The sequence below is a fragment of the Strix aluco genome, chromosome 24 (assembly GCF_031877795.1).
Source record: "Strix aluco isolate bStrAlu1 chromosome 24, bStrAlu1.hap1, whole genome shotgun sequence".
Classification (NCBI taxonomy): Eukaryota; Metazoa; Chordata; class Aves; order Strigiformes; family Strigidae; genus Strix; species Strix aluco.
Genome location: NC_133954.1, coordinates 6,397,555 through 6,422,496, shown reverse-complemented (window position 1 = coordinate 6,422,496; position 24,942 = coordinate 6,397,555). Strand labels below are relative to the sequence as shown.

Sequence of the window (24,942 nt, the reverse complement as noted above, 5' to 3'; positions counted from 1 at the left end):
TTCATTTTAAAATAGTACAATAGATTGACAGCAGGAGTATTAGGCACAAGCCTTTGTTTCTGACAAATTGATGTATTAGTGCCCACTAGGAACAGGTGCTTTCTGGTTCTTGAGTGAAACCTATTTGAAAAGTTTTATGGGGCGCAGCACATCTCAAACACCTTCACCAGTGAAATAAGAGTTACACCCAGGAACAGAAGGCAAAAGACATATACTATATTCTCTAGCAGTAGGAATATTTTCATCTCAGCACTGTCATTAATGGATGGGGAAGGGGAAGTCAGTATGCGCATGAACACAACATCTAAAATACCCAAGTCAACACAAGGGAGTCTCTCTCCATGACTGCATACACAGATTTCACATTTATGGCTAGCAAGCAACTACCCTGGTTCTGAGAAGAGTTAGCAAAGACTTACCTGTGGAGTTGTTATATAACTGTTCTCCAAATTTCAGGCTTGCCTGGAAGCTAACACCATGAAGTAAGAGACAAACTTGGCTGACTGTTGCTTCTCTACATATGCTCAGTATGGGAAAGATCAAAAAGAACACCTGCCAGCACTGCACATCAAGCAAGATGAGCCTAAATCCCAAAAGACAAAGAGGAGGCCTGGGCAGGTCACCTCACTCCTGCCTCCACTTGGTTTGTGCTTCCTGACAGCCTGCAGGAAGCACGTGCAACAAAAGTTTTTGTCACTGAAGGCAACGAGAAGGCTGGCTGTTGAAAACCTAGGCTGCAGCCACTCAGCCAAGCAGCAGAAAGCTTCTTTAGTGACTGTTATGTCATTTTGCCAGACGCACAGACATGCTTGCGCTGTGTCAGATGAAGTCATGTTTCAGGATGCATGCTCTTACATGCGACTTCATCACAACTCACCTTGCCTCAGAGCGCTTGGAGGGCCCAAGCACTGACTGAAAATGCTAAGAAAATCATGCTCATGCTGTCTTGCTTTTGTCATTGCCAGAAATGATTCAAACTTGAAATCACGGAAGGTTTTTTTTTAACCCTATCAACTCCAAGCAGGTTTGGAAGGGAAAAACAAGAATGTATACATGTCCTCATTACGCAGCCAAGCAGCTTCCTGGATTCTTTGCCTTAAGTGTATGCTACATCTAAACCTCTGGAGAACATCATGAAGCTAAGCAATGGCAGAAAGCATGCTCTGACAATGTCTTGCCCTTTTCAAAGAAGATGGACCTTGTTGGTATGTTGAGCACAGGAGAGAATAAAAACCATCTTGCTCACTCTAGGTGGGACCACTATTTTAAGCATGGGTGTTGGGACAGCAAAGATTGAAAGGTTATCTCTGGCAGGTTCTTGAGTTATGGCATCATTCTCACACAAGAACTCTCCATGCACTAGCAAGAAACAGGGATCTTCACAGATCAGCATTTTAATGATACGACAACAAATGTGACCCTAGTGATGCAAAAGAGCTCAGAGATTTAAGCCAGTACGTATCTCCAGAGGTAGAATTGCTGTCCTTCATGTACAAAGAACTTGTACCACCTGCTGGGGAAATGGAGAATGAGCTTCCCCCAGCAATAAAATAATCTGACACAGACTGATGTGAGAAAAATGATTGACACAAAACTGATTGTTTAAAAATCACTCAAGGGAAGCATCAGTCACAGAGAAATCAGAGATGAAAATCAAAAGATTAAAAGCGGGCTTGGAGAAGAAAGAAGCAAGGTGCATTGCAGATAAAGCTGAACATCCTTATAAGCAACAGAAGATGATGACACAGCTAAAAGTACATCTTGCCATAAAGCCACAAGAAGAATCTTAACAATTTAGAAGGCACCAAAACCACAGCAGTACAGTCAAAAGAGATACTCCTCTTCTTGACTCCAGGCCAGGGAAGTTGCTGAGAAGCACTGTCAGGAACACATCATGTTCCACCTTGACAGGACAAACTATTCCGTGGGTGTACTCTGCAGAGGTCAAAGAACTTTCAGCTAGACTGTGGATATTTGTACTGTAACAGTGTGGATGCACCCATGACCCAGCGCTTGAATAGAGGCATTCACAACTATCACTCAGGTTTCCGTCACGTCTTCACTTACAGAGAGAGGAAGAACATTCAGGACACAACAGAACTGAAACAGGTGTTCCTCTCCCGAGCACATTCGCACAGAGCTGAAGAACTGCCCACAGTGCTGACACAGAAAAGCCTCAGTAACAGACTGAGCAAACTCCAGGAGCAGCAACTGAAAGCATCCTTTACAGGATAAGGAACAAAGTTCAGAGTGATTCACTTCAATCAGTGGTTACAGACTGAGTTGGGGCTACTGGCTCTTTTCACTGGAAACATTATGTCTACTACAAGTGGCACCCTCTGGCGTGGAAGACAAGCTGCATCAAGCTTCAATCTCACATCCAAGAGATGTATCATCTAGTGAGCTATACCTGTGACTGTTTGTGCTGGATGGAAATCTGTTTTTGGGAAGTGCAGGAATGCTCAGTGTTCCCTGATCCGGTAGAAGATGGGCTGCCTTGCTGGGCCTGTAAAAAGAAAGTTAGTGTATTGTTATATACTCCTCAGCATGATTACTCGTGCCCATGCAGACACACTTATCTTTACGTGGGAGGCGCAGCATGGCCTGGGTACCATACTTTCACATTAAGGTTTAAGAATGCTCTAGAGATTTAGGTCAGTAAAACAAGAGAGTCAGTTTCTTTCAAGAAGCCTGGCCCAACCTGCTAAAAGACAAAGCTTTTAAAAGCTTAATATAATTCATGTCAGCTGAGATTAAGCAAGGCCAAAACAAACACTTCTCACAGCAAGACTATACTTCATTCTTTTGCTTTTTCGCATCTATCAGATTAGCCTCTCAGACGCTATTATTTTGATCTACATAAGGTTTTGAGTCGTTAACTTAAAACTCACGTCATCTGAATAAACAAGCAGAGCCTGGGACCTAGAACTCTTCACAAGGAAGATGAACTTACCAGAAGATGGTAGACTTGGTCATCAATAAACCAGGCTGCACTTGAACCACTGTCTTTGAGCAGAAAAGCTTCAAATTCCCCATCCCTTAACTAGAAACATCCCTTAGGATTCAAATCTTTTCGGAGCTGCTCACCGAGACAAAAGTAAAACAGAGGCCACCTCCCCTCTGTGCCAGCTGCTCATTCTCTAGCCGCTGCTTCGCCAGCATCACCGACATCAGCGTTGGCAGAGCAGAGTGTTCCTCCTGCGGTTCCTTTGCTGTGCTGCCGTCTACCCCATACAGCGGCTGCTCCACTCGCCGCTGTAACACAGTCAAAAAAAATACAATGAACTTTTTTTTTTTTTTTAAAGCGATTCTCTGACTCTGCCAAAACTGTTGTCAGCGAAGCAGCAGCTCAGGAATGGGCAGGCAGCGTGGTGAGGATCTGATAACTCAAACAGGACTCCTGGGGTGATTGTTCCAATGGCAGACATCAAAAAGTAGATGAAGTTAACAATTAAAGTAACAAATGAACACACAGGACAGAATTCCTTGTCAGTTAACACACCCCCTTCCTTTGCAAAATAGGTTGTAGATCCAAAAATCTTAATGCATTGCAATTTTGGTCAGTGCATTCAAAATTATACTACTTGACGTTTTTTAAGGAATCATTTTAAAACAGCCAATGTCACGATTCATTCATTATTCTGGTGAAGTAAATTGAGTCAGAACTGCTAAATGTCAGCAACCTAACCATGTCTAGGACCCAGATGTCACTGCAAGCTCATTTCTGTCATTACAGCTGGGACCAATCTCCTGCAAGATAAGCAAAGTACTAATGCATTTCCAAAACCTTTTAAAGACGCATTACATCTCTTAAAGGCCAGCTCCTTTCTCCTGCAGTAGACTCATTTTCCAACTGTGATACAGGAACCAGGTTCAATAAGAACAAGAATCATCTGAGCTACATTGATTACAGCTCTCAGAATCTCATTGCCCTTGCTTTAAAAGTCAGCTCATCACTGCTAAAACTTGGCAGTCTGGGTAATAGTCACCTCAGTCCTTCCAAGCTGTAACTCTGGGCCAGGCACATGTCACATAGGCAGTAAACAGTCTCAGGCTTCAGTTTTTCTTAAAAACCTAAATGGCAACCTGAAGCATATTTTCTGGCTAACATTACAAATGTCAAGAGTGTGCTTTCTTCCCCAAAAGAATGCTTGTATGTGAGAGCGACCTCACAAGAATCTGAAGACCTGCAGCTCATTCTTCTGATCAAAGGAGAAGCAAGGCAATTCAAAGCAGTCAAGAGATTTGAAGACAAGAAGTAACATCCTGAAGCCATTACAATTCCTCCACAAGTTCTGATTGCAGAAAACTTCCAGTACAGCATAGATTAACTCACAGATTTGGAGGAGGTTTGTCTCATTGTGAGAGACATTTTAACACTCTTCTCTCTTCCTAGACCATACTGACATCTGTAATGGGCAAGATACTCAATCTTCTCCAATTTTCACTCATCCCCCCATTTTTGGGGGCTTAGCTCAAACCATCACCATCGATATTGACAGATCTTGCAAATGCACATAATAGTTTGTCGCAAACAAGCAAACATTACAGGTTTAGCTGCAGGAATAAAGAACAGAAGAAACACCAAGAGCACCCGCATTAGGACAGACACAAACTGGCCTAGCTGGAACTAACTGTAACATCAGTGCTCGCCACATGAAAAATACTCTGTTCAAACTTTTACCAACTCGATACATACAAGTGTAGAAGAAGAAAACCAAAGGAAGAATCCACTTGTCACATTATAAACACCTGTAGGGTATCTCACCTGCTGGAATAAAGAACAGTCCCTAATACCTCACACATCTGCAATATTCAGAGATGGTATTTCTTTCATAAACTTCTCTTTAAAGAGATGTATTAATGAATTAATATGAGATAGGAAGAAGGGTCATTCAATTAACAAGATATATTTTAATTTTTAGAAACATAAAAATATCTAGAGGCGTATGTGAAGCTCTCCCTTAAAGCAGCATTACAAAACTTCCGAAATCTAGCAGCGCATATTGAATTCTGAGCAGAGCATTCAGTGTTGGGATTGAGTTCAGTACACATTCATGAACTCTGCAAAGGTCTCTGCAGAATAATGTAATCGGTAAAGACTCTGCATTTCGTTTTGGGAATATTAACCCTTCCCACAATGCTCCATACTTCTGTGACACTCAACAAATGCTGAAAAGTTTTAAAGAGGGGCCCAGGCAACGGTCAAAACTACAGATCAGACACCAGAGCCTCCGAATATTGCTTTGCTAGTTGAAAGAAATTTCTTTAGCTGCTCTGTGCTAAAATGGCTTAAAAATACTGGTTGTTTCTTCACATTCAGATCTTGCAGAAACGCTGCAACAGCAAGATGGAACTACATAACAAAAAAATAGCAACAAATGTGCATGTATATGCATTTCTTTGTAAGCTTCTGCTAACGCTCCTTACAAGCTACATGGACGTAAAGAGAAGTGAAAAACCTTCCCAATATAATTATGGTATGCACGGTTTTCAGTATACACAAAAGGTCCAATCAGGATGGGAATATCACTGTACTAGTGCTATACAAACATACAACATACTCCCAACTCGATGGAGAAGTTCATGAGCTGCAATGGAATACAAGATAACTAATATGTCAGTTCCACCTTTTCAGGACAACGATCTATCTGTAATCACACAGCTCGCTAAAAACATTCATTTTGCTTGCTTTTAGCTCAGATATTCACATCAGTTACAACTGGACGAGCCACTGTTACAGGGTCCTAGACACCTGGCTCTGCTGCAAGAACCCAGTTTCAGATTTAGAGAACTGAATAGGGAATAAGCCAAATCACTCACCGAGAGACGCTTCTTTCCTGTTCAGAACATTTTATTACCTGTCTGAAGCACGGCCACCAACCTAATCAATGCCAACCCACCAGCTCTGTCCCAGGGAGAACACTTACCGGCAAGGGGTTGGATAAGGAATGCTGCGGTGATGATCTGGCGACGGGCGGCACACTTCTACCGGGACTGGTTCCTGGGCCACTTCCCCCAGCAAACTGGCCAAAGGAACAGAGCTGATCATCAGTAACTCCACAGAGATATTATATTTACACAAGTTTAACCGAGACAGAAGAAACACGTTAATCTTCAAAATGAAGCCTTATAGGCTCTAGGGACTCATTTAAACAAACTGATGATGATCTAAGACAAAAACCTTAAATTTTCATGCACTGTTTTCAAAAACAACAGCAAAAGGAAGTACTTCAGGCAAACATTCACATGTGCACTGAGTACATTTTTCATTTTAACACAAAAAGATATAAACCCGCACACTTGGATACACATCAGTTATTTACTGGATAGAAGTAAAAAGGCTATTCCCTGTGAGGTGTGTCTCACTGTGCACCACAGAAGCGGTAAGAAATGTGCACCTCCACTGAGGCATCTGTGTCAGTCACTGTTAAAGACAGGACAGGTAAGCAGCTGGGCAACTGGTCTAATCGGTAGAGAGATTCCTATGTTCCTGCACCACACAGTGTACCACACTTAGAAAAAACTTTAGCCAGGAAAAAAGTGCTAATAAGCATTTAATTTCTGACTCTAAGTTAATTCAGTAAAATAGAGAACAAATGTTAAGAGAAAACCTAGAGCTCTGGACTGTGCAGACCTAGAAAAAAATTCAGAGACTATGCAGTAAAAAGAATACTGATTTTTACAATGTCCATCATTGTTTTGGGGAGGGGTCTCCATCTCCCCTGTGGTGCCAGCCTCCCATGGCAAGCTTTTCTAAAGAGGGAACCTTGTAAACAACTTCCTACTCAAATCAGCAGGACTTGGCAGGTAGGTTCCTTTGCAGCACCGGACCTGTGACAAAATAGGTTTGCACACTAGGAGATACCCTCCAACGTACACTTATGTGGCTGCTCTCTTCAAAAATTGCTTTATCAACTGTGCAAAGAAATGTTAATTTAAAAAACAACTTCCAAAAACCTCGTATCCTCTACCTAATCAGATTTGAGCATATCAGATTAACATCGTCAATCAATGACCCCAAGCTATTATTTAACGTGACGGATCCTGTAACGGAAGTCACATCACAGACTTCCATCTACAGATTTTGCAAAGTGTGAATTCACGCAGATTTCTCTGCAGATGCTTACCTCAAAATAATCGCTAATTTTATGTCCTCTAGGAGTGCCTTTTCCTAAAAAGGAAAACAAAGGATGAAAATAAGAGTTGATATTTTTAAGTCCAGAAGTCATGACACCACTCTGAAAAACTACTCCTATTTTGACACTCCTTCCCCTGTAGAAAGGTGCGACACCTATCACAACAAAAGCTTCTGCGCAACAAGAGACTGCCCCAGGGTTACAGCTCTTGTGCTGTGTTGGGAGGGTTTACAGTTGACAATTCAATTAACTCTCAATTCCAAACATGTCAAATCCAATCAAACAGCATTTGCACTTGCTAAAGTACTTAGAAAACACTAAATGTCATTGAATGTTGCATAGATTCTCCAAAATTTCCTTCAAGATAAGGACAGAGCAAAGGGTACTTTTACTTCTCTGCCTTCAGGTAAATGACTGCATATCAGATCACTCAAGCACTCCTATAAGAGTTAAAGACACAATTAGTGGTGGTTTAATACCAGCTCATTAAAAAACTTAGCCCTTTTTTCTTATTATATTATCAAAGCAGTTCTGTCAACACAGTCCTCGTTACTTTCTTGTTGAAGACTAAAAGAAATAGAAACCTGCCCCTAAGCCCATTTGCTAGAAAATCTGAACTTGGACTTGAACACGCTGGGTCTTTCTTAGTACTCTGAGACAGTACTGCCTGCTTTATACTTGAGCACAGTTTGTTCTCTATTTGTTATGGTGAGAACTTACTCTAACAAGGCAGGCATACGTCTCAAAAACGCAAGGAAGAGAGTACAGCCTGTATTTTCAAGTCTGGCTGCTGTATATGTAGTGACGTGGGACCAAAACAACACTTTAGAGAAGCCATATTAAGCCTGTGGGCATTCTGTCCCATAAAAATGCAATAGTTTGTATGAATAAGCTGAAGATGAGTATTTTTCTGCCAATGAGGATAACTAGGCTCCCAGAAGAGAACTACACCATCATGGAGTAGTTTATAACAAGCTGCCTGACACACCCTTGAGAAGAACCATTAGTTTCCTAGGACACTGACTGTGCAAAACGTGCACAAATTACCAACCGTTCAGAAATCCCGCAGCAGGGTCAGGAGAATGAATTACCTTGACTGGTCTCATATGCTTCTGCTTTCCTTTTTCTATTCCGCTGGTCATTCTGTTTTTTCTCAGGAGTCTGTTAAACAATACTTCAAAATTAACATTTCTGCAGTTATTCCAAGATTTAAAGAAAATGCCAAAACACAATAATCTGTTCCGTATCCCCAGTGGCCATTTCACTTCTCTGGTACATTTGTTTCTACTGCTGGTACTTAAAGAAACAACTGCTCTCAAATAGCTGCTACCTTCGGATATATGTACTGCAGAAGGGAGAGAACGTGGTTAGGAATTAGGTTAATTTTTTCTATTTCAGCTGCAGCAAGCCAGCCTCAACTGCCCAGTTACCTCACATGGTTAGCAGAACAAGTTCAAACACTTATAAAAACCTGTGTAAACCATCTCACAGTGATCACAGTACTGGTACAAGAGGAGCAACGACAAGAGGTTTGAGTACAGGCATATAAATTTGCAGTCCAGCGGCCACTCACAGTCTACCAGGACCATTCACCTTGCCGGCAGCTAATGCTTCTTCCCAAAGCCCTTTGCAGATGGCTACAAGAACTATCCTGCCCACTGGCACACAACTGCAACCTCACACCAAACAAGGCAGAGCTCCCCAAGATGGCAGCCAGGAGAAAGCTGCCACAGATGCAGAAATGCATCTGGACGTGTCTCTCAGTAAAGTCAAGGCCTGATTGCATCTGCCATTTCTGTGAGCAACCAGAGACCTGAGGGGCAGCTCATCAGTGGACAGCAGTATATTTCTGCACAGGCACAATACAGAGCACAGGTGGAAGGCTTGAAGCCTCCAGAAGTGTCAGGCCCATCTGTCTGTCCAAGGCTGGCGAACCTAGACACACGAGGGTGGAGAAGACCCTGGCATGGTGCTTCCCCTGTCACCAGGGTCACCTCTGTGGCCAAACCTGCTGAAAACATTAGGAAGCGCTACACTAGAAGCAGCTTACTGAGGTTGCTGGAATGAAAGATACCTTGTCATTTCCATCACCCACGTCATTTTAAAAACATCTCTTATCCCAAAGGGTCCCAAATAATTTCCGAGCTATATGCTTTACAATCACCACTAAACTATAGCCTGGGGGCAGGAAGAAAACCACAGCGTGCAAAACACAAGTCTGGGGAAGGGAAAGCCATGGCCAGAAAGTTTGTGGTAAACCTAAGTTGCATGCTCTTTGGAAACCAAAGTCCAAAGTACCCTGTTTAAAGATCTCTGCCAAAGACTTGCACACAGTAAGCACAGAAATCAATCTACCTCCTTTAATAGGATAAAAAGGATAAAGCTGACACAGCCAGAATCTAAACCTGGCTGTGTCCCCAGTGGATGCTGGACATCTACAGTCCCATGTTACCAGCTGGGCAGTCACCGACACGTTATTGTTTTGGTGAGAGGACGGAGGGGATGTTAAGACAAAGGTGGCTATTGTGTCTGCAAAGTACTTGTCAGAATGAGGGGACTGAAAACTCCACAACTATCTCGAGACTTGCTGTACCAGCTCCTGTATGTGTAAAAGTCAGTGACATAGCCTCCTCACTGCGTAGTGAAGCGCAACTCATGAACAGCGTTGGCGTGACTGTAACACCACAGGCTCCATTACAGCCTCCATGGAACTGCAAGCATATTAATGAGATGCAGTTTAAGTTGTTTTTCCATTCAAGTACTTACATAACAAAAATTACACACAACATTATCTGGTACAGACTGAAAATCTACCAAGGAATGCTAGATTTGATTATGTCACCTTGGTCAATTTAAATCACTCCACAGAACTTCATAAAAACCCCAAGTAAAATAAGAATGAATACTCAGTTTTCCACTATTAACTATACTTACTTGTATGGCGTTTAAGACACTGCGTTCTTGAAAGACTTAGCTTCACCAGACACCTCATATCAGTACTGCCATATAACATAGGGAAATATGACCCAAAACTTACCTGATAACCGCGTGGAAAGTTCTTTAAACGCATAAGAAAATGCATTTAAATTTGAGATTTTACTTTATTGATCTGAAATTTTAAAGTAAAAATGTAACTCTACAATTCATTTTGCTGTTCTAGCAAGTGTTTTGAAATAGTTAATCCTAAAGCAGAGAGATTAAACAGGGACAAAGCATCAATTTTCACCTCTCCACACTTCCACAGAGCAATTCATAAAAATGCTCCGCTTCATACAGACTTCTGCAAATTCACATATTTGATAGGTAAGGCAAACTTTTCCGTTAGTGCTCTTTGACTTTCAGTTTGGCCAAAACTGCATCCAAAACCAGCAAACAAATCACAATGCAGCTGAAAATTTCATAAGCTGAGCTTTACGAATGCTGTGTTTCTGGGGTTGGGTAAAAACTGCCTGCTATGGTGGGAAGTTTCAAGCAGGACTGTTTCACAGCATGGTCCAAAGATTGTAGGCTTAAGATCCAGACTAAATACTTCCACTAGTCCCCTTCACACCCCGAACAAAGAACACAGTTGCTCACTCTCACACAATTCCTTCTGTGTTTTGAGTTTAGTCATGTCCACCTTAAACCCGATTACCATGAGGATTTGTGCCTGCTTACCTCCAATTCTTTATCACTCAGAGAACCCACGCTGCACAAGCTCTGGTTGGAAGACTCACTATTTAATGGACCCTAGTGAAAAACAAGCAAAGACTGTTAGAAACAACTTCCATACAAGGCAGATACGTCCTATCAAACATTGCATCTCTGGGCTAACTACGCTGCTCTAAGTCACGAGGATACAGCAGCAACACGGGTCAAATACCTGGACGCATGATGGGGCATTAAAAAACTTCAGAAGTTGTTTGGAGCGAGATGGAAGTTGGACTGCCAGTTGGACAGTCTTTTCTCAGTATACTGATCCAGCCTTTGCAATGATATTTCTGCATCAATTTATATCCCAACTGCTGTATTTGACCACATCCACAAAACAGCCAAGGCAGCATACATAAAAGTCTAAGACAACTGGTTTGAGAAACAAAACTTCTGATTTCTTGAGTAGCGGTAGTTCCAAGCTCAGCTCTTCAGGCAAGCATCTGCTTGACCCTGGGCTAAGAATTCAGAGGCATCTTCCATCTGGCAAGGCAGCTATTACTGTTACCAGATGCTGGCAGTACCACTGATTTTTCTTTACATGCGTAATTTTTATGCTTTTTTTAAACACTAAGAAAGTGAACAAGTAGAAGTTGTGCTAATGGCAGTACAACTGGCACCCATAAGACAATCTCTCCCACCAGGCTACTTTATGGACCCATGGCTGACCTGCCAACAGAGCAGTTGCTCCTACCAGGCTAATGCACAAATTCAAGAGGCTGGAATAGATTTACTGAAATAGTATCCAAGTACCTAAAAGAGTCTGCCTGCACCTTTGCAGGGTCTACTGGATACACATCTGCATTTTTAGGTATCCAAGCAGTTTTCAAAATTATTTTTTAAAATCTATTATCAAAACTGGTTTTAAAAGGAAAAGTGAATCATGCAAAGTCACTGTGTTTTAGCCTAGTGCTCTGACACAAAAGTATCCTCCTACAGATCTAACTTAAGAAATCTAGACGAATTTGACAAAGATATAAAAACAAGATTCACAATTACTGATGGAATGTATTAACAGGAAGAATGACATGATAAAGCCACCTCTCCATTAATAACTTGTGAGCATCTTTTCCCAAAGATTCATTCTATTTTAGCATTCTTATTTTTGCAGTAACCACTTCCCACCAATCAATCTTTCCTCAAGGCAAAGCCACTTCTCATTATACAGTTGAGCAGAAGACTTATGGGAGGGGTGGGGGAGAAGCCTTAACATCACACAGAAATCTCACAGTAGATTATTTTTGAGGAGAGCAGTTCTCCCTTCCCCATTTATGAGACAAACACGACCATCACATTAAACCTGTGACGCAAACTGGCTATTACTAACCCTCATTTCCAAGCAGACATCCACAGAAAGTAAAAGTTTTGTTTACTTTCTGTATTATACTGTGAATATTAACTACCAACTTTGTTTCTCCCAAAAGGACATGCTTAGTTGCTTCAACAAAAAAAACCCCAGCCAAACACTTGAACAGCTCAGGAAACTACACATTTAGCATTCCCTTTTAAAAGCAAATTACTTTTAGGAAAAATTGCACATTTATACTCTTTAAGCCATACCATTACCTCTTCAACTCATCACACAAATAGCTCAAGACCAGAAAGGTATTTTACCTCATCCCTTCAGCAATACAAAAGCTTAAAATTTAGTTGCTTTTTAAACAAAGAAGCTCCACCACCTAACGTGATGGTTCACATATCTCACAGGTACAACTCTTGGTTATTTCAGTGATTTATTCCCTGGCCAACAGGACTTAACAGAAGTGCCAACACTAACCTTAGCTACACTCACCTGAAGGCCTCATTGATAAAAAAAATGTATCTTACAACAATTGACAACAGAAAGTTAATCTTTTCATCCGTATAAAAAGCTTGTTTATAAACTGCACCAATGCTGTCCTCTAAAATCCTTCACTTCCTCTCCTGACTCAAACTCTATCAGCACATCCAAAACATTAGCCTTCTGTGCAAGCGTGAAAGCTTTAGTAGGTGCAGGAGCATCTCAACAAATTAGTATTTGCTGGTCTCAGATGGACAGGCTGGAGTTCTCTCATAATAAAGATGAAAGTGAAAGTTGTTTCCACATTTGCTTAAATCTCTCTGCCTCCATTTTGCACATGGACAGCAAATGACAGGGACAGCTGCTCCCAAAATGCCACATTTGAGCTTTTCAGGAACACTGTGGTTGAAAGGGTATGCCAGTGGCTTAGGAAGGGCCAGTGTTTCAGCAGCAGACCTGTACTCTAGGGTCACCTGGAGAAATAAACTGATGAGGCCATCCATAGTTAGAAATGATCCCAAGATATTTTTTTTTAGAAATAAATTTATCCTCTCCAGTACAAAAAATCCACTCAGTTTGCAACTGAATGTGACGTTCCTGAACGCAAGCAGCTGGAAAAACATCTAACACAAAATCCACAGTGTTTTTCTTATTTCTAGTACCACAACTACCTGTACTGACTATTCTGCGTGGGAAATTTACAGCTCTAGCAGTTGGAATCAAACCCATTTTTGCATCAACAAAAGAGCAGTTCAGTTCTGATCACAGACTCTTGAAGAGCAGAAAAACCCTATTTTCCCTTTACTTTAAAATTTCCTCTAGAAACTACACTGACAAAATCGTAAAATTGAACTCAATGCAGTACTAGAAAGGGTGGAAAGGAACTAACTACTTAGTTATGGAACCTGAAAAGAACGGCTTGTCAGATGTCTATAAGTATCCAGCAGGTTCACAGTCATGTGTATTGATAACTGTGAAAAATTGCGGAATTAATTCTTTGCAGGCAAATTTTGACCCATTTCCACTGCATGAGTTTGACCCATTTCCATGCATGGAAAACTTTCCTTTCCCTTGATGATCTTCTGGAGGGCCTTCCACTGACACTTCTCTTACACTAAAGTATAAGGCCTATCCTACAGGCAAGGAGCTGATGCATCTTGTTCATGTCAAAGTTGGCAAAAAAGTCTTGTTTTGAGGTATTCCGGCCATGGAAACACAAACTGTTCATTAGAACATGCTGTACTCAAGCAATAAAGATGCAATACCTAGGATGTTTAAGGAACATGGCCTAGTCCTCAGCTGCACCTCTTCTCACATAGTTATGCAAGAGAAAGAAAAAGCAAGTCTTCCTGATCATCCAGCTAGATACCCAGTTTCACACATGACCTCATGTTATCAACTGCTTATAGCAACAGGTTTAGACAATGGGTATGAGAAACTATACATCTGAGCATCTCCCCCCTCATCCAGCAGCCAGCATGTGTATAAAAAACCCCTTCAAATTTATGTTTTATCATTCCTGATTGTTTATATTTAACTCTGACATTGGATAAGTGTTCAGTACTTAATTTAGCACCCCATTGTAAGTGGTCATGACACAAAAGGAATTAAAGGAACAAACCTGAATTTTGGAAAAAAACAAGCAAGCAATGGCAAAGAACACTAACATCAAAATATTGCTGCGGAAGTAGCAGTAGGGAATAATAAGCATGCAATAGTTTACACAGGAAGAGCTTATAAATTCTGTTCCTGAAGAAGTCATCTGCACTGGCATCTGGCTTTTCTAGCACAGACTACTTTGGGATAATACTGCACCTCTCTGATATCACTTACAGCCCACTCATCCACTGTACCCTGTCAAGAGAATCGATGATGGGGCTCAGCAAAAAATCAAAATACGTGGGTCATCTGAAATAAGCTAATAGTTTCTATAGTGTTTACCCAAATGACAAGCACAAGAACAGCACACACTTCCTCCTCCGCAAGGAATTTCTTTCTGAGATAAGCTGGCATGCTCTTTTCCCTTGTGATTCACCTATCAACTGCTGCTTCTAAGTCCCTGACCTACCTATGCACAACAAAACCTCCATGTTGAGAAGTGGATGCAACAGTAGCAGGCGCTTTCAAAACTCCTACTCAGAGGCAAGAATTTAAAATCTGTCCACTCACACAAGCTGGTTAGTCATTTCTCCCTTTGCAAGAGCCCTGCAAAGGCCACAAATGAGACACAATGGCTGAAATTTCAATAGAAGCAACTTAGCCTGATAATAGCTCCCACCAGATCTTCCATAACAAAGCTGGCCTGACTCAGAGCGCCTTTACCTATCTCCTCTTCAAGCCTATCTACCACGTCACATGACTTGTGCATTTCCTCAGCATCTCCAAGCTCCCCAAAATGATCCCTCAGGCCCGTCCACAACTCTTATGTTGGGCAGTCTCCATTTTGTGCTCTCCAACTCCTCATATTGAAAGACAGCTCTAGGAATTCGAGCTGCCTAACCAGAGTGGACTTACAGCAACATGCCTTGCAAAATTCTCCTGCTAACTAAATGGTGGAGAGACATGCTTCATTACCTCAAGGCAAGGTAACCCTAGTTCTTCTAAATTCTGTAGCAAATCAAGAGATTTCAAAGGGAAAAAGTCAATCCTTAGTTCCACTAAAAGTTAGTGCTGACTCCACACAGGCTTACACCAAAGTGAAATGGTTGAATGGTTTACCAGTTACTCTGGCCCAGTGCTACTGTATAAAACAGGTTTAATTAACATATTCTTATTTCAAGCAGCACGTAAGTATGAGAATTACAGCCTGCTTCTTAATTGGGCTTTTAGAAAAGCTTGGTATTTTAGCCAATAATGAAATCCCTGAATCACCTAGGTTTTTCTGCCATGAGAAGTTAATCTACTATCAGATGTTCACAGGTAACCTCCACTGTATCAGATGGGTAAGCAGATTTGCAACAGGATTTGCTTGGCTTCCATTATTCCTCGAGGGTTCTCTCGGGTTCAAAAAATAGTGTTTTTATTTTACTGATGGCAAAGTGGACAGAAAGGTCACGCAATTCACCCTAACCCTCAGTTCAGAGGCAGAAACAGATTTGAGATCTGACAACTATTTCTAGGCTCTAGTAGCCAGACAACACATTTGAAATAAGCAACGTTGCACACGGAAGCATCCAAACAATTTTCAAGTATCTGGCACATTCTGTGGTAGCTGATAAATTCAATTCTAAGTTTCAAAACTCATATTAACTAGTTCTTGCAGTGGCATGTGACACCTGTTAAGGACCATCACTATGCAGCATCACTTCCCTCCGAGGAAGACATGATTATTCTCAGACATGAATTCTCAACTTGGTAACTTTGCTGCTAAAAATCTTGCTAAGCAGACCACACAACTGGTAGTTACTGAACTGATCAAGACTGCTAGAGGGTAAAAACCAAAATAATACAAGTAAACACTGCTGGTTTTTAGAAGCAATTCTCTCTTTGGAGGCAGATGTTCTGTAGCATAAGTGACACTCTTCAGGTGATTTTCATTCCCATCTTTACAATACCTCAAAGAGGGAGAAAAGGGAGCACTAGCTGCCACAAAGACCAATACTTCTTCAATTCTACCACAGTCATCTGGATCTACAAGATTCCTACAGCACAACAGAGAAGGTTACTCTCTCTGGAAGTACTTCAGTCTTTTTAGTTTAGCTAAATAAAGTGGTGCACACAGCTTAGTTTGAAGATCTTTTAAAGACCAAACTTGTGGAAGATACGGGTGCTGCTGTGATGATCCACCTCGGTTAAGCCTGAGACAAGCTGTGTGCAAATACAGATTCACCCATCACAATTAGCTATTCAAATTCTTATCCAGGAAAAGTCTGTGGAAATTACACAGATCCTTTGGAGTGAGTTAACCCACCTGATATCTTAAAGGCAGCACCCAGACAGGGGGAAGGGAGGCAGAAGATGAGAACAGACAAAATTAAACAATGTTATCTCGAGACACAAACTACTTTTTGTCTTCTGTACCTACTGACCCAAGGAAGATGTCTGAGATGACTAGTCAGAATAATGCCTCAAGTGAATGCGCTTAGATTTCCCCTAGTAAGTAAACATAAACAGGAGCTAACTAAGCAGGAATACCGGTAGGTGTCAGATAGTCATGTGTTAATTCAAGGACTTGCTTTGTGAATTTGGGGAAGAATGGCACTTTACCATATGGCAAGAACAGACATCTAAAGCATCACTGGCTTTTTGAAACTATCTAGTGACCTGGATGAACCACATGAGTATAACAGTTGCCTAGAAACATTCCTTGCTCAGAGATTTGGTTCCATGTATTAACTCTGAGCTTCTAGAGAAATACATTCTCCAGCTAAGTGAGATAATTCATCACAGACTTGCAACAGAATTTTGAGGCATTTGGGACTGCAAATGACCTCGGTCATTGGGTTGTGCCTTCAGCTACCACAGGAGGTGACAGCACACAGCTGTTTCCAAAACAGTTTAGGATTTCTGTCCTCTACTACTGTTACTGGAAAGCTCTTCCAAAATCCCATGACTCTGACGGCTAGAAGCCTTTTTCTAGTTTCCAGCCGAAAAATTTATTCTAGATCAGCTTAGTCTCATTCATTTCTGAGAAACACATATAGTTGTTCTTTACTTGCAAACACGGAGGGAAAGTGGGCTTTAAAGCTGCAGTTGTATTCAGGCTGTAAACTGGTGCATTAGTTTTATGCAGGTCCAAAATATACCCTGTATTTTTAAACATTAAAGAAACCTAACCAAACACACTAAGTGATACACCCAGCCAGGGGAAGGCAGGAAGCTCAGTTACAACTGCCTGCTGCCTTCACCCAATCAGAGAGCATCTAAGATGACATTTCTTCCTTTTATGCAATAAACAGCAACAGAATACCTTCTATCCCAGGAGGATGTGCCAGTCCCGGTCCCACTAGATGGCACTAACTTACTCTACGTAGCTTTCCTTAAACATTTAATTGGAGAGAGCTAAAAATCTTAGTTGAATCATACAAATTGTATCACAGCTTTCCCAATATATTCCCTTTAAGACAATGACCTACCAATGCCAGTGCGGAGCATGACGGACGGAGACTTGGGGGGGTAGGGAGGGAATTTGAAGCACCAACCTGGGAGGGAATGTAGTATCTGAGATTAATATTGCAACCAAGATTTGCTGCAACATAGTAGAGTCATGCTAATTCATATCAATGGTTGGCTGATCTATTGCAAATTAGCAAGTATGCAAGTAAATAAATATATATTGTTTGAAATAAGTGTAATGCACTTTAACAGTTCACTGACTAGTACAAAGTAAAACACTACACTGCATAACAACAGGTAAAAATAAAACTCAGTAACAGAACAGCTTTGCTCAAAGCGAAGTCTCCAAGAAATGAGGCTTTTTTACTTGGATATGCTTTAGAAACAAAAACGATTTTCAATATTCACCCATACAGAGAAAGGGCATGTATTTTCTGCTCCAAACATATTGAAAACATAATTAAGACTTGCTTTCCTGTATCTTTTAAAGGTTATTCCTTTAAAAGGAATAGTTCCTAACATTCTTTGTGAGCACTGAGTATCTTGGCACTGTTTTAAAGCAACGACAGCGTCTATGCTTCTATGTCTTAGCTATTCTAGAAAGTTATTTGGCTTTATCTATACTGGTACAGCTAAAGATGTTGAAGTGACATACATGGGGGGAAGAGGTAAGAAAGAGATGAAAAAGTACATAAAAATGTAACATTGTATAAAACAAGTCTTTCAAGATCATAAATACATTATGTACCCTGAACTTTTATGCTAATAAAAGCCTTAAGAATAAAAAAAAGTCTTGGGAGTGGAGGAAAAGATCAAAAAAAAAACCCCACACTCTTACTTCAATAACCAAAATTGTTACCCCCTAACAACTTCTAGTGTTAATCTTCCTTATTACACTACCTGACAGTTGAACATTTTACTTGCTCATGCTTCCTTCCAAGAGTCAACCTTGTTTGAGTCCCAACTGAAGTACAGATCAGAAAGAAAAGTATGAACTCAAACAAAATCCTTTTTCCAAGTTCTGATTTGCTTTGAATTTTTCTAAGAAATACAGCATCTACAAAGTTTCTTCTCAAAATAATTCCAGGTTTCTGAAAATTACCTAGCAATGATATGTTGTTTTACCATCTACCTTGGTGTTGTCCAAAACTCAGTATCCTCTCCTCAAAAGTAAACTGCTTCTGACTGACCTAGTTTAAGATGAGTTCTGTCACCATTTCATTGCTCAGAGAGACTATCAATTAACACTACCAACCACATCTAGAGAACTAACAGCTTAATGCTAGCATATCAAGCAACCACACAACATTATTAAAGTGCCTTACTCAAGAAAGGCAGCTACCGAACAGTTAGGAAGTTGTACGTGAGGACAAAGATGGGATTTTACTAGCAGGTTGTGGATCACAGATATAGGAGAGCTTACCTTCACATACTTTTTCTGTGTGTCCTATGCAACTGAGTACACAATTTTAGCACACTGCACCCACAAAGAACTGAACAAATTACTGAATAGATTGTCTGGTTACAAGCTATCAAAAACATTAAACTTGAAACTGAATCTAACAAGTGGCCAAATTCAGTTCTCAAATGCATTCTTGGAAAAAAAGGAAGAGACAGATGAGATTTCCCACTTCCAAAGACAAAGCTGTCATGGGTTTTTTTGGGGTGTACAAGCTGCCTTAAGATGAAGCAACTCCTAAGAACTTAATTAGAACCCAAAATCTTCTGTATAGCAAAACATCTGCTCATAGAGATCCCATTTTCATTCCTCTTAAACATACTTCAGGCAAATTAGCGGTCAAAACACAACTACTGATACAAAACATTTTGCTAGCAAAGCAAAATTATCAATGTAGAAATTAAAAAAAAAACAGTGCAGTGCAGGATGGATAAGCAGTCATGCCTGTTACCAAAGGTACTTGTACTCACCTTAGCAACCCCGACTCCAGTGAACCTGGCCTCCAGTAGTTCCTGCCTTCGTGGGTCCAGGCTATGCAATTCTTCCATCATTTCTGCTGCTATGGGAGAACAACACTCAGATTATGCAATGCAAGAAGAGGAGAGAGATTTAATATTCCGTGCCACTGACGAGACTCAAAAGTGCCTGTTTGGCAGCATAACCATGTAGAAAGCATCTTCTTGCAAGAGAAATGCAAGATTACCATGCAGTAATAACATGACTTTGCCACCATATTACTGTATTTAAACCACAACCCTGCTGGAGAGTTTCCTCTTCTATCTGTTGTGCCAGCCATTTCAAGATCTCTAAATCCAAGAAACCAATTATGTCACATTCTCCCACTGGATGCTTTATTAAAAGGAAAACATGGGACCAGAGTGTTATGACTAAAACCTTCAGAGCTTTTCATCTGTGCTGCATGACTACTAGAAAAAAAAGCAACATTCTTTACCCCATAATTTATTTTTGGCCAATCCTGGAAATACTAGATCTCCCCGAACTCCAGATTTCACTGACAACAGCTCTGGTTCTTCCAAGCACAGAAAGGGACTATAAGAAGAAAATGACGCTCGTTTAAACCTTTTACTTCATAAAGTAAAGCATCAAATACCTCTAGTGTAACAGTTGCTTCAATAAATTGGATGTACCTGGGGTACCTCTTGGCAATCTAACACAACGGATGCCATTATTTGAAGGGTTAAAAAAAACCCCCAAAGCCCAGCATAGTTGTGTAAACAGGTTAAAAATCAGGAAATACACAATTTGAATACCGAACTGTGAAAAAAATGGGACAAATTTCAATGTTCATTATAACTGTGAATCACATCTTCCCAACTGCACCAATCAAGTTCATTTCCAGAAATGTCTGTTCCAGTTTCATTTTCTGGACTAAGGTAGGGGAAAAAAAAAAAAAAAAAAAAAAAGAGACACAGAAGATAAAGATTTGCTGTATAAAGAGCATATGCGATGAGGAAAGTTCTTGAAGGGCAGCAAGTGCCCTCTAGAATAGGCAGTATACAATTGTTCCTTTTATTAACTGTCCATTTTGTCCCTGCCATTTCCTCCAAACGCTGCAGATCCAAGTTACAGGGGGCAAAGTGAATCCATCCGGGGGCATTCACAACTGCTCTCCCAAATCAGTGACAAGCCTCGAAAACTAATGGGATACTAAATGTGGTTATTAGAGAACCCTATTTCTACCATGGGCTTTAAAACCCCGACAAAGCTATCAGCCTAGTTTTGAAAACAGGAAATCTGTGCACCGAGGAAAATGACAGAGGAGCCATGAACGCAAAGATGTTAAAGTCCTCGCAGGTCTCTCCCCCATTACGGGGCACAGGGCGACCATCCGGCAGGGAATCGCATCCCCACGCCGGGATGCTGGCCTGGGGAAGGCACTGCCACAAGTTCCCGAGCCTCTCCCCCCGCCACCCCACCGCAGGGCCGAGCTCCCTGCCGGGGCCTGGGGACTGCCCCGGCCCCCCCCTCCATCCCTCCCAGCAGGGGATGGCACTCCCTCCCTGCCCTCCCCGACTCCTTTGCGGGGTGATTTTCAGCACCTCTCTCCCATCCTCCCTCCCCACTCGGGAAACAGAGGCACGCGTTTGAAAATAAGCCGGTGAGTGAGCAGCCTTGCCCCGCTGCCAGCTGCTGCACCGCCTCGGCCTGCCTCCTCCTCCTCCTCCCCGGCACCCCAGGCAGCACCGCCTCAACTCCCAGGCCGGGGATTCACAGGCCGTACCCACCCCTTCACCTCCCCCGCCGGCCCGGGGCCTCCGCGCTCCCTCGGGCCGGGCCGACCCCCCCCACCCCCCTCCCCTCCGCTCTTACCCCCCGCCCGCCGGGCCGGGCCGCGCTGCGCGCCCGCGGGGCCTGCGCCGTGCCCCGGCGAGGCGGGTACCCGCGGCCCAGGCCTCGCTCCCGCCGCCTCGGGGCACAGGCCTCGGGCCCTTCCGCCGTGACCCCGGCCCGGCCGCAGCCAGCGGCGGGGAGTCTTCACCAGCCTCCTCCCCCCGCCTCCACCGCGGCCCGGGGTCGCTGCCCAGCTCGCCCCCCCCTTCCCCTCGCCCGCTCCCCAACCCCGCCCGCCCCCGCCCCGGCCCCACCGCCCCCAGGGCGGCCTCGAGCCCGGCGCCGGGGAGGGGAGGCGAGGGGGGGTCCCCGCGCTTCCCCCGCCGCCCCCGGGCTCTCTCACCTGGCGCTGCCGCCGCTGCTGCTCTGCCGCCGCCCCGCCGCTCCTCTCCCCTCCTGCCCGGGCCGAGCGCTCCCCGGGCACCGCTCGGATCCCGCCGCCGCCGGGGGCAGGAGCAGGAGGAGGAGGAGGAGGGAGGGAGGGAACCTGCTGCGGCGGCGGCAGCGGCGGCACGGGCGGGAGGGGGAGGCCAGGGGCGGCTCCGCGGCCTCTCGTGAGCCAGGCGCCGCCGCCGCTGCGGGCACCCGGGCTCCACGCGGGGGAGAAGGGCGGAGGGGAGGGGGGCGGCGGCAGCGGGGGGGGGGGGGGGAGTGGGGGGGGAAGGTGGGGGCTCGCCCCTCGCCGGCTCCGGGGCGGGGAAGGAGACGGGGCGGGTGTGGGGGAGTGAGAAGGGATGGATAGGCCGCGGATCCCCGGCCTCGCGTAAGAAACCTCGCGCGGCCGGGGTGCGCGCAGGCCGGCGGCAACCGCAAGGCCTCGCGGCGGGACAAAGGCCCGAGGGAGGGTTCGGCGGGCGGCGGCGCCCGGGCAGGTGGAGGGGGGGGGCGGGGAGGGGGGGGCACGGGGCTGCGGGGACCCCTCCGCTTGCCGGGGGGGTTGGGGGGGGTGGGGGTGTGGGGCGCGGCGGGGCGCGGGCAGGTGCCGGGGCCGGTGCTCGCCCCCTCCCCGCGGCGCTGGGCCCGGCCCGGCCCGGCTCGATTGGTGCACACACACACTAGTGAAAGCGCGCGGCGTCTCGCGAGATTTGCACGGCGGCGAGAGGGCGGGGGAGGGGCGGGGAGGGCAGGTCAGCGCGGGGGGGGCAGAAGGGGGGGGGCAGGTCAGCGGGGGCGGGGCTTAGGGAGGGGCGTGGCCCGCTCGGAGGGAGGGGCCGGGGTGTGGGGGGGGCAGCAGGTACAAGGGGGGGTCAGTGGGCCCTGGGGGTCAGGGCAGGCCTGGGGGGCGTCGCAGGGGGCAGCAGGGACAAGGTGGGGTCAGGGCAGGCCTGGGGGCATTTCCCCCTCAGGGGAGCAGAGGCTGACCTGCCCCCCCCCGGGGTGTCCCCAGAGAGGGGGGTGTCCAAGCACACCCCCCCCCCCCCGGTTCTTCACCCCCTCTCCCAGTCTCCATCTTCCACAGCCAAGAGCGACCTCGCTCCCAAAACCACCCTCATCCACCCAGGCAAGGGAGGGGGCGAGGGCACCCCAGCACCCCCCGATGCACCATCACCCCACCCCTGCCCACCCCGTCACCCTGGGGACCCCCCCAGAACCCCCCAGGAAGGGGCCCAGCCCTGCTCGTCCCCTCGTTCGGGGCTGATCAAATATGGATATCGCGTGTGAAACGCAACCCCGGGCGCCCCGGCAGCTCCCCGTTAACCACCGTCTGCCCTTGCCTGTCCAAGGCCAGGCTGCCGCGACACAAAAAAAGCCCCCCCAAATTTAAAATAATAAAAATAAGGGCTCGTCCTGTTGGCAAATGAGCGATTACATCGCAGTTTATTCGCCTTTCTCCCAGCGGCGGGGGCAGAATGCGAAACGCCGCTGCCGGGCGTTGCAACCCGCTCGGCTTTAAGGCTGAATCAGCTTTCTGAAAAGCAAACAAGCAAGGGAGAGAGGGGAAAAAAAAAAAAAAAAAAAAAAAGAGGTTTGTTGGGAAAGGAAGTGGCCAGGCCTGTCCAAGGGGAGGCAGGCGCGGATTAGCGATGGGAGCGGAGGTTCCCGGAGCTCTGTAAAGGATTCGGGGCAGGGAAAACCGAGGGACATCCGTCACCTCCGTTTTACTGCACGTCCGACATCGAGCAATTTATGACTGAACTGGAACCTACCAGTTTGGCAAAAGCGATGTTGTGGAGAAGAGCTGGCGGAGCATCGCGGAAAAACCGCTCTCACAAGGCGATGGGGGGAAGTTGTATTATTTTTAAAATTGTTAATTTGTCGTACTTCGAGCCTGGCGTTATTTAACTTGGTGTTGCAAATGGCTTTCGAAGCGCCTGCCTGTTCTCGCAAGCTGTGTTTCCTGTGCTTTAATCTGTTTTTTTGGTTTTTTTTTTTTTTTCAGTAGAAGAGCCACTCCAGTTTCAGCTCCTGCTCTGTGAGTCACATTTTCAGCACGACCAGCGACAGGAATTTGTTAAATAAATAAATCAATAGCTTTTCATGTATGTGTTGTGTTGGGTTTGGTTTTTTTTAAAAAAGGAAAAAAACTTCTAGAGTAAATATTCCATCAGCTGGTAAACTAATCACAGCCATTTAGGGGAGCACTAATTAGGACCATTTGCAGTTAACATTGTTCGAGGAGGTACAAATTTCATTTCTGTGTTTCTGTTTGATTTTGGGTGGAGGGAGGAGAAGATCTGGGAGCTGTTACACCCAATAAAGGGACCGACTTCCAGTACCCCTTGGCTCCCCTGGACCCCCCCCCCCCCAGAAACGCCTCCACCTTTAAAGGGAGCAGTTCACCCTCTCTGAGCACCCAACAGGAATCAGATGCCGTAACACTGAATCGATGGCACCGTCCCCCCACCTTTGTGTTTTAGGTGTGATGGGGGTCACTTTGATTTAATTTTTCCCGTGCTGTTTGGAGGGAGCTTGCTGAAGCCCTTCCTCCTCTTCCACGCGTTGCCAGGGACCACATCGCCATCGACCTTTTCACGTAGGCTACTAGAAAAGAGCATGGGGGTGTCACCGAATCACAGAATCATCCAGGTTGGAAAAGCCCCTCGGGATCATTGAGTCCAACCCTCAGCCCGACTCTACAAAGTTCTCCCCTACCCCACATCCCCCCACAGCTCATCCAAACGACCCTTAAACACACCCAGGGATGGGGACTCCACCCCCTCCCTGGGCAGCCTATTCCACTCTCTGACCAGTGTCATCTGTCATCGCCTAATGGCATTTTGCTCACTATCATTTTCACTGAAGTCAGACAGATCAACGACCCTGCTCCTCTTTCCTCTGCCGGGACCACATGCCCAGGGAGGTATCAGCCTCCTGGAGAATTTACTGCAGACACGGATGTTTTCTAAAAGACATCCCGCGATGCACCACTGAGTTACGGGCTTCTCCAGGGGCTGCAGTTGGGCTCTGCCAGGTTCAGGCTGGAGCAGCGGGTGGTGACTTCTGATAACGAACCTGATAAGCTGAGG

The 24,942-nt window shown here is 44.7% G+C and overlaps 1 protein-coding gene and 1 long non-coding RNA gene across 8 annotated transcripts in view; one reads left to right on the top strand and one right to left on the bottom strand.

Annotated features, from left to right (window-relative positions):
* The window catches only part of TLK2 (tousled like kinase 2), a 44,406-nt gene extending 22,312 nt beyond the window's left edge, over positions 1 to 22,094 (bottom strand). The window contains exons 1-9 of one of the 7 annotated variants that reach the window (XM_074849899.1): positions 21,819 to 22,094; positions 19,594 to 19,682; positions 17,685 to 17,750; positions 10,797 to 10,868; positions 8,231 to 8,300; positions 7,131 to 7,174; positions 5,931 to 6,026; positions 3,088 to 3,255; positions 2,411 to 2,506 (exon numbers count right to left, since the gene is read on the bottom strand). In XM_074849899.1, the coding sequence (XP_074706000.1) occupies positions 2,411 to 2,506; positions 3,088 to 3,255; positions 5,931 to 6,026; positions 7,131 to 7,174; positions 8,231 to 8,300; positions 10,797 to 10,868; positions 17,685 to 17,750; positions 19,594 to 19,674 (693 nt within the window). In that variant the 5' untranslated portion in view covers positions 19,675 to 19,682; positions 21,819 to 22,094. Of the gene's footprint in view, positions 1 to 2,410; positions 2,507 to 3,087; positions 3,256 to 5,930; positions 6,027 to 7,130; positions 7,175 to 8,230; positions 8,301 to 10,796; positions 10,869 to 17,684; positions 17,751 to 19,593; positions 19,683 to 21,454; positions 21,630 to 21,818 lie in introns of those variants that run through there. The other 6 variants (XM_074849900.1, XM_074849901.1, XM_074849905.1 and 3 more) reach the window with 6 other exon arrangements.
* On the top strand, positions 21,114 to 23,958 carry LOC141934443 (uncharacterized). Its single transcript, XR_012626329.1, has 2 exons — positions 21,114 to 21,242; positions 23,856 to 23,958. It is a non-coding gene; the product is annotated as an uncharacterized LOC141934443 (long non-coding RNA).
* The last annotated feature ends 984 nt before the right edge of the window (positions 23,959 to 24,942 follow it).